This window comes from Nicotiana tabacum, chromosome 12 (genome assembly GCF_000715075.1).
Source record: "Nicotiana tabacum cultivar K326 chromosome 12, ASM71507v2, whole genome shotgun sequence".
Lineage (NCBI taxonomy): Eukaryota > Viridiplantae > Streptophyta > Magnoliopsida > Solanales > Solanaceae > Nicotiana > Nicotiana tabacum.
Window position 1 is genome coordinate 91,950,703 of NC_134091.1, and position 10,293 is coordinate 91,960,995.

Here is a 10,293-nt window from a genome sequence, read left to right on the forward strand (position 1 = left end):
TTGAACAAAATCAGTTCACTGCATATGGAGATCATATAGTAGCGACACTTGGAGGACGATGCGGACTTCAACTCTGCGGTGGAGATGTTTGGAATTCATTTTAGCCTATGGACAATATACCCTGGTGCCTGGTGAGAGCTTGATAGGTGCTGCTTGGTATTTGCCAATGACAATTGGATTCACATACACTAATAGGAGAAGGAAGCATTCAACTTATCATGTTGTAATAGTTAGTTCATTAGATTTTAGCTTTTCTATCTTTTTTAATAGCTAGTAGCTTCATGCAACTTCTATTTTGGTTTGGACATCTTGTAAGCATTGGACCCATTTTGGGATTTTATTTATATATTAGCCATTAGCCAAAAAAAAAAAAACCTCAATTCCAAGTTTAGAAATGTTGCTTACCTCGTGCTATTCAATGCTACCAAACCTTAACCCACTTTTCCAAGTAAAAATAGAGTCAAATGTCACTAGTCAATATTTGCAACTATCAACCATAAATGAAGCATAAGAAATGAATAGAAATCAACCAACCATTATATATATTCAATGGTAAACACGCATTAATATTACACCCACTTAGGGTTACACCCACTTAGGGTCCACAACATTTGTTATTAAATTTAGCATCTCATACTAAAATACAAGAACAAAGTAATAAAGAAAGTCATAAAAGCTTACAATGAAGACAAAATTTTGGAATCTCTCCAAAAAGCTCCAAAACAAGTGGTGTATTCAATGCTCTAAATTTAGTCCGTTTTGCAGACAAGATGACTCACAAAAACCTTAGTTATTCTATTTATAATAGCCCAAAAGTCGCGAATAAAATGTAAAAAAATTAGCTGTTCAAATTAATTCGCGATCGCAGAATGGAACAACACTTTCAGATTTCCATCGCAAATCAGTTATGCGATCCACATAATGATTTCGCGGCTGCATAATGGATCGCAGATTCGTTTTTTTACTGGAATTTCTCTTGCATTTGTGCGATAATTCTGCGGTCCGCACATTAGTTATGTGACCGCATATTGAATGGCATATTTGACTCTTGAAACTGAGCTAGGCTGTTTACATCTGCGATAGGTATGCGGTTCGCACACCAATTTTGAGGTCGCATATCTGCCACAAATCTGCCTTCTTCATGGTTTTGTCATCTTTTTCATGTTCTTGGCTCTTCAAGTCCGATTTTCTTCAAAATACCAAAACTACATAAAAAATGACGTACAATGCTTTAAAAGATGAGCTAAAGTCTATGAAATTAGTGTCAAAAGTGTCCTATTTCTATGGCACATCAACGCTCGGTGGGACAACTGGCGTAATTTAGCCAAATGAAACCGCCTTTATGTCCTTATGACGTGCTGCCGGCTGATTGGTTATGTCCACCCCTTATCAATCTTCAACATCACATGTGGGGGAATAGTGTAGGATATAACGGTAAGCAACACAACAATTCAAATTCCTAGTTAGCTTGGAAATAGACATAAGGTTAAACTTAAAATAGGGAACACATAGAACATCTTTGAGAATGTCACCTCCATTCAAGTGGCAAATTTCCTACATAAATAATTTGTGCATAATCCCTTGTGGGAAATTGATCATGACTAGTATCCCTACTTCAATACCATTGACCAATAAGTACTTAATGCTAGTCATATGATTAGTTGCTCATGTATCCACTATCCAAGTAGCACATGATTTAGGCAAAGAAAAGGATATACCTACCATATAAGAACTAAGCTCTCCAACACTGGTTTTGCTCAACATACTCAAGATCTGTGTGAATTGATCCCGAGTAAAGACAAGTAGAACTACTGGAAAAGCATACTACTTTCAGACTGTGCCATGTTGCCATTCATAGCTAAGCCCTTCTTTGTTGGCTTAAAATCAGGAGGATAACCAATTATCTTAGCAATTCTCTTAAGATACCCTTTTTCATTATAGAACTCCTACTTCATAAGCTTGAAACAAGTCTCCTTACAATGACCCTTCCAGTGACAAAAGTTACATTCTGCATAATAGCCTTGCCTTGGCTTCTTCCCTATATTTGTGGCAGTAAATAAGCAGTTGGCTCCATATTTTTAGATAAAACACAGTTGCCTCCTGCCACCATCTTTTGACTCTCATCTTGAATTTTCATCGCGTAAGACTGATTAATGGTAGGAACTTTAGATTTTATCAGAATTTAACTACGAGCTTAACTATAACCTTCATTAAGGACTATCAAAAATTGCCACAACCGTTGATACTGTAGATGCACAATCTACTCCTTCGATTTCGCATATTCACACGAAGGAAGAGGCATACTAGAATCATATTCATCCCAGAGATCCTTTATTTTGAAATAATACACCAAAACACACTATATCTCATGTGTTATCGTGGAAAACCCTTTTATGCATGTAGTACATGTGAGAGACATTTACCTTATCAAATCGTTCATGCAAATCTTCCCAAATTGCACGAGCATTTGACCTAAACAGAACTTTACTCAATAGATCTCGACTCACATTATGCGTCAACCATGATTTGATAATCGCATTACATCGATCTCAGTTGCTCATGAACTATATGCCATAAGTGGCTTTGGCTATCGAACCATCAACAAAACCTAGCTTGTTTCTGATCAGTAAGGAAACCTCTATAGCTTAGCTCCATAAAGTGTAATTTTCCATCCTGATCAGCTGAATTCAAAGTGAGAGTGAACCAGGAGCGACGGAAGGATGCAAGTACAATGGATGATTGTGATCAATTACAGACATTCCTGCAGTAACGATAGCAGTCGTCCCCTGCACGTTTACAATATCATTCGCCATGAAAATTAGGGCACAAAAAAACTCAGAGAAAAAGGAAAATTATGAGTCTCTCGTTTTTTAACTAATCCGTGAAGAAAATTCCTAGATTCACTCGAGCAAAATGAAGAAGAAGAGGAAGCTTGGAGAAGAAGTTATAGAGAGAGAAAATTGTAATTGTTCTACTTTATCTTCTAACTGAGAGAGATATTACATATGCTTTTATACAACTGACTGACCACCATTTACTGCCTAACTAACTTGAATCAATCAGATATTCATTTAACAACTATAGCTAGCGGGCTAACTAGAGTACTAACTAGATGATGATTACATTAATGAAGAGTATACTTAAATGATTATAGCTACTAAACATGAAGGTGCTGAAACTGATTTTACAAATGATATTTGAACCCTCTGCCTCAACTATGAAAGACAGACAACTCACCAAGTAAGCTAAGCTTCACGCCTGACATTTTAGCTCTATGAACTCCAAATTCATGCTTAGTATACCTCACTAATATAATGCTATCACAATTATTTTACCCATATTTGGAAAGCAGGCGAATAAAATTGGTTAAACACAGAGACAGCGCGGACTGCAGAGGACTGTTTCCTGCCTTTCCAGAAAAATCCACACATAATGCCCCACTCACATTCCAACAACTAGAAAAAAAAAATGATTTCAAAATGTAAATTGCATAACATAAATGACAATCAGTAAATTCGAATCTTTGGGATAGATACAATTACACTAAGCATCTCTTATTTTTACTCGATCTAATTGGGAAATAAACAATGAGGTATAAAAACAAGGTAAAGTAGGCAATTGGGAAAGTTTCTTCATAACCACATGCCGTTTGGTTTGACTAAAAACCACATGGACATGGTTGCAACATTAACCAAATGTCCAGTTAACTATTAGTAAAAATGAATTTGACTTTATAATAAATTTCCATTTTAAATTATATTTCATACACACATATACACATACGTATGCCAATATATATAATCTTGAAAAAAGATTCGAATTTAGCCGAAGTATTTGATCTTCTTATATTTATTCTTTGTTTAGCTTTCAGATCAGTCCATGATTGCTCAACTTGGCTCTGGCAGTTGCTACGATTGAGCCATGCAAACAAACAACATATCTAAATATATCCCTAAACTATCAACCACTGTCTTCAACACTCAATAACTTAAAGTCTTAAACTATCCTTTATTAGCCGCTATTGCGAAGTTACAAGTCACAACTCACAACTATCTATGACAACCACAAGGACTTGAATCATCCATATTACAAAATACCATTTGAATTTGAACATCTCCCAGCAAATAGTTATAAAACTGTCATTGACGTTCTATCAAAAGTAATTTACGCAACCAAAATGAATTAGAATTGCTTCAAAGACCGACAAAAGTAACCAATGAAGAAGCTACTGCGTGTACATATGGTGACTGCATATTTATTATAACAACAATAACCCAGTATAATCTTATTAGTGGGGTCTGGGGAGGGTAGTGTGTACGCAAACCTTATCCCTACCATGAGGTAGAGAGGCTGTTTCCAATAGATCCTCGCATCCTTCCCTCCAAGAACTCCCCACCTTGCTCTTGGGGTGACTCGAACTCACAACTTCTTGGTTGAAAGTGGAGGTTGCTTACAATCAGAACGACCCCTCTTACGTATTTATTATAGAGAAGGGAATATTCACACTGATTTGGCACGAATTAATTGCTCTTTGGTGGAGATAATGGATATTTCCAGAAAGAAATGTCTGAACATAATGGTTGAAACCACATGTCAGTATCAACGCCCACTACAAGCTCCAGCTATTCCATGGAATTTCCCATGTGTTGCACTTGGAATTTACGTTGCTTTTGCTTTTGCAGTTTAAGGCCCACAGACAATAAAGTTCCAGAAGGACAAGTTGCACAAGGCAAGTATATATTTACATTTTATAAGCATATCCCCTTGTATGAGCTGGACGTCCCTTTTCCCTAACACTTCTCTCCTTTTCTCCAAATCATTGTCCTCTAATATGCACACGAAATACATTTAAGGAAAATAACGTAACAATTACGTAATTATTAAATACTATTACCTCTGTTACGTGAACCTATTTTTTTTTGGTCCGTTCAAAAAAGAATGATCCCTTTCTAAATTTGAAAATAATTTATTTTAAACTTACAATTCTACCCTTAATGAGATATTTTTATAACCACATAAATACTCTGAGCCTCTTTTTTGACTTGTTTAGGATCACAAATTCCAAAAATCTTCATTTTTTTCTTAAATTTTGTTCTCAGTCAAACAGGTTCATATAAATTGGAACGGGGGAATATATCTCAATTATCGCTTTTTAATGTGTCAATTAATTAACACTAAACAGTGAATGGGTTTTCGAAAATTTCTTATTTTTCTAACATATCAAGTATCTGAAATAAATTTAATTTGTCAAAAATAACAAGTATTTGAGAATACAAGGAATATCAACTACTCCCTCCGTTTTCCAATTTATGTGAACATGTTTGACTAGGCACGGAATTTTTAAAAAAATGAAGATTTTTAGAATTTATGATCCTAAACAAGTCAAAAAGGAACCCAGAGTATTTGTGTGTTTATAAAAACTTCTCATTAATGGTAGAAATGTAAGTTTAAGCTAAATTATTACCAAATTTAGGAAGAGTTCATTTTTTTTTTAACAGATCAACAAGAAAATAGATTAACATAAACTAGAAAGGGGAATAGTAATAAAGAGGGCTGAAAGCAACAATACCAACAATATCATCCACGTAAAACTTGGCTTTTTATCATACTTGCCGAAATAGCACCTTGATTAATGAACATTAGTCGCTAAACAGATGAAGCAAACAATTAGAAACAACAACAAAGCTGTTATTCCTTTTCTCAATATGTCCGTACATACAAATCCAATGAATCCCCCAAAAAAATTCCAATCAATGGAACCACCAACAATTTCTAATCCCCACCAAAAATTTAAATCATCAAAATATCAACCATGACCCACTAATTTCCTCTTTCAACTAATCAATCTGTACAATGCTACCAAAGAATCACCCAATAAAAGAAAATAGAAAAATAAAAAGAATCCGAATTGATGAAGTTTTCACTTGGTTCTGCTGATTGGCTTGTACAAATCATAAGGTTCCCAAAGATAATCCAAGGGACAAGGTTTCTTCTCATCGAGCCGAACCCACGGCTTCCCCTTTCCACTCCAATGCAATAGGCTCACCGGACCAGGGTGCAGTGACCTACACGAGCCCTTCACATTATCCCCACCGAGCCCATGTTGGTTCCATTTATGGTCAATTGGCTCAACATTTCCACCAAAAACCAACAGAAATGGTGGCAATGAACCCAGCTCATAAATCCTTGTCCTTTTCTGTAATTTCATCCAACTCTCTATCTTCATTCTGTAATTACCTTCCCTCCATTTCTCCAAATCCATCACCATTACACCCGTATTAAAGTAACACGGGTTTCTTGACCCGAATATCCGGGGCAAAATCGGGTCGAACCAGAACGAGTCTGTGAAGTACTTGGTGAAGTTCGCGTGGCAGTATTCGGGTGCTCCGATTACCCGTGACCCGGTAAGCTGAACATTCCAAAGCTTGTGAACATCGTCCGCGAGGATTACATCGGAGTCTAAATAAATGACCCGGTTCACACACGGGTCAAGTATATCACCCAGGTAGTTCCTGGCGTAGTTTAACGGGTTTTCGAGTGCTAGTCGGATCGAAGATGAGATGAGATTTAATACACTGTCTTCTCTAAAAACGTACACTTGAAAGTTGAGAGAAGGGAAGATGGATCTCACGAGTCGGATCAGGACCCGCGGGTTAGATTCCGGATCGAATTCAGCGGATATGAAGTGGAAGAACACGTGCTCTGGACACGACGCGTGGCGGAGGACTGAGTGTACAGCCGCCATTGATCCTCGTAGGTACTCCGAGTCAAGCGTCATCGCTACGTGAACCAAAGACGGGTCACAATACGACATCGTTTCAGCTTGTTCCTTTACTGGACAACCCGCTCCATTCCTGTAATCCGGTGCCTCTCTAAATCCGAACAATCTGTCACTGTTAACTGGACGAATCGCAATACACACAAAAGGAAAAACCCCAAGAATCAAGAGCCAAACAAGTCCTGTGACTGAATGAAACAAATTCATATCTGGGTTTTTGGGGTTTTCGATTTTGTGAGTGTTAAGTTGTGTATATATATTGGGGGCTACCGGTACAGCATTGTGGAGGTGAAGAAGGAAGGAATAATAGGTGGACAAGTAGCTGGAAAAGGAGATGACCAAAGAATGGTCAATAAACAACCGTATATATACATATTAAAGAATCGTCAATGGTAAAAGAATAACTCAAATTGATTTTGTTACCATGTAAAGAGAGAGGAGAGAGGGAAATGGGATTTGCGTTGCTGTTTGCCGTCACTTTCTACTGTAAATTTTGGAAGGTATGGGCAGTTTTATAGATGACGGGCTAATGCGAAACTGCTTTGCTGTAAAGTGAAAAACTGTGAGCGTGTGATTTAGACTCATTTAGTTGAACGAGTGCTTAGCCTAGGGGAAGAATAGATTATGGGTTATTAATTTATTTTCCGCTAATATACGTGGAGATTCATCTATAAATTAAAGGTTGAAAGTATAACTTAAAGAAAAGGGTTTTAGCAGTTGGTTTTAGTTATTTTAGAGTTAATAGATGGAGGCAGTTTAGTAAAAGCATATACGTGGAAGCTTGTTATAATAAAGGCATAATTTTAGGGTGGATTTAGTTGGTATTCCTTTAACTGTTATTTTTGGGGTTGGTAGTTAGCTGAATAGTGACTGAGCTGTTATACGTACAAAAATACTTGAAGCACTGTTATGCATAAAATAACATGAATATTATATAGTGATTATAAAATTATGTCAAGCATAGAGATAATTGCAGAAAAGTACAGTGTTTTTCATCCGCATAGCCATCATTTTATGTTTTCATCCTAGAGCCCATAAAACCCTCACAATATGACATCATCACTTGGATATGACTTTACAAATCTATATGTGATTTCTTATTCTTTGCACACAACCAACTTAAATTGAGCATATACATTCATATTGCAACTACAACAATGCAAACCAAATATAATGCAACTCGAAAAAAAATTAAATCTTCTTCTTCCCCAAATTCTAAATAGCATAAATAAAAAATTGACAAACATTACTACAAGTTCGAAATTTGGTTGAGAAATCAACAAAAAGAAATTGACTTTATACATCAATTGTTTGAGAAAAAGTGAAAAAAAATTTAATTTCAATTTTAAGTCCGCATATGTTGTATATGTATAAAAAAATGTATAACTTTATATAAACTAGTATATGAAATGTATAATAATGTATTCCAGTATTTCGCCAACGCAGAAAAGCAAAATTAACTTTAACTACACATATGAAAGAGGAACTTACTTCAAAAGAAAGACCATTGCACCAAAGTCGAACAAAAATTACGAATAGAAAGAGCAATATTATATATCACTTTTTACACACCTAATATACAACATTATATAACATTATACACTTATTATAATTTTGTATAATATTATATAACATTGTATAATAATGTATAATATTGTACACAAAAATTAGATTTCACCTACATTTTTTTTTTCAACTGGTATGATTCTCAAAACCAACGTTAATCATGATCGATCAACGCAGTACTCTAGATTCAAGTTAATTAGTACAAGCTTTTTAAATATTTTTAGCTTCACCCAAATAATTTCACTAGTACTAATCAACACCCATTTGATTTTTTTCACCAAAATATATCTTCCTCACATATGTTGATCACGTCCAACTCTAGTCCTAAAAAGGATAAGTGGTTGCTGCAAATATAATCCGGTCTAAAAGTCCGGAGTCGAATCCCACAGGGAACTAAGGTTTAGCTACAACTGTTTACTATCACTAAGAAAATAAGCTCGAACAATTTTTAAGTTATAAATATTAAGATTCTTATGTCTAACTAATTAACTAACAAATTAAAGTAGTGAATTAATAAATAGGATACTAAGAGTTGGAGACAAGATTGGAAAAGCCTAGAGTTATGATTTCTCCAATTGTCGGAATCCTTCTCGCTCTGTCTCCTACAGTTTCACCTAAGTATTATCTACTGATCATGAGCACTCGGCTTATCATAATTCTCTCTCGAGCAACTACAATAACGTACTAGTCATATTCCTTCGAATTACGCTAGCTCGCACTTTTTCACCGCTCACTATGATAACGTCAAAGCTTTGTTATCTCTAATCCCGCTTTTAAAACCGCCGTATTGATCTCTCGTATACCTTGGGAGTGATATTGTTCGACAACAACCTAAATATGCACTCTTTCTCAAACAATTCATAATAAATAGGCACGATCAATTTATGGTCATTCAATCAACAGTAATAAACACGTAGCTGAACAAGTAGGGATATTCAAAGACAAAATTATATTAAAACGTAACAAGAATTCATCCTCCAAGAGGTTCCATCAAACCCTAGATTAGAGAGTTTAGCTACTCATAATTGTATAAACAATCATAGTAATATTCAAAAGCATTAAACTACAGATTAAAGAAGAACGGAGATAAAAACTTTTGTGATTCGTGCTCCAGAGTATTCCGTAGTCTTTTGCCTCTCTAATAAGGTCTTACCCTAGAAATATGGGGCCGAATTCTACATGTCCAAAAATAGTGAGGAAATAAAATTGGCTCGGAAAGCAGCATCGGCACGAGGCACTATCAGAGGCGCCAATGTTTCTGCGCAAGGCACTATCTGGGGCTCCAATATTTCTGCGCGAGGCACTGTATGGGGCGGAAATGATAGTGCCCTGGATAATGCCTTGCACTATCTACGGCCATGACTTTTCATTGCCTTGCACGTCTTCTTTTATTGCTCCATTTTGAGGCTCTAAGGTACTATATCTTGCAACGTTTTTTCAATTCATGTCCAAGCATTCCTACACGTGAAATAAGCTCATTAAGCTCAATTGTCGCATAAATTAGCATCCAAACAACAAGCAAATAAGGTAAATAATGTCAAAATATATGCAATTATAGCACTACATCAACACCCCACACTTAAATATTGCTCGCCCTCGAGTCAACCAACTAAACACTTTCTCTTCAAAGACCCAACAACCCACACATTGACAATACACTACACCTATGACCATGATTGATAGCAATAATTAAGCTCTAGCATATGCAGTCAAAATACACTTCCCGTACTTATGCCCAATTTCAAAATATCAAACATAGGAACAACATGGCTATAACAATCCTAGCCTCGATAACTAACTCAATATGACAATGTACCCGAGGCTTGAATACTTAATCTAATAGAGAAGTCTAATAATGTTACCTATCCTTTGTGAAACCATGTGCCCTCACACTAAAATAAAATAATAAGTAATCCACACATCCAAATCATATGATCGAATATAATTTT

At 35.8% G+C, this 10,293-nt stretch overlaps 1 protein-coding gene across 1 annotated transcript; it reads right to left on the reverse strand.

The window, feature by feature from the left end:
• Window positions 1-5,667: 5,667 nt before the first annotated feature.
• On the reverse strand, window positions 5,668-7,273 carry LOC107794658 (putative galacturonosyltransferase-like 9). The gene has a single exon (XM_075226700.1). It carries the CDS (start codon window positions 6,983-6,985, stop codon window positions 5,921-5,923), a length of 1,065 nt encoding a protein of 354 aa, XP_075082801.1. The 5' UTR covers window positions 6,986-7,273; the 3' UTR covers window positions 5,668-5,920.
• Window positions 7,274-10,293: the final 3,020 nt, after the last annotated feature.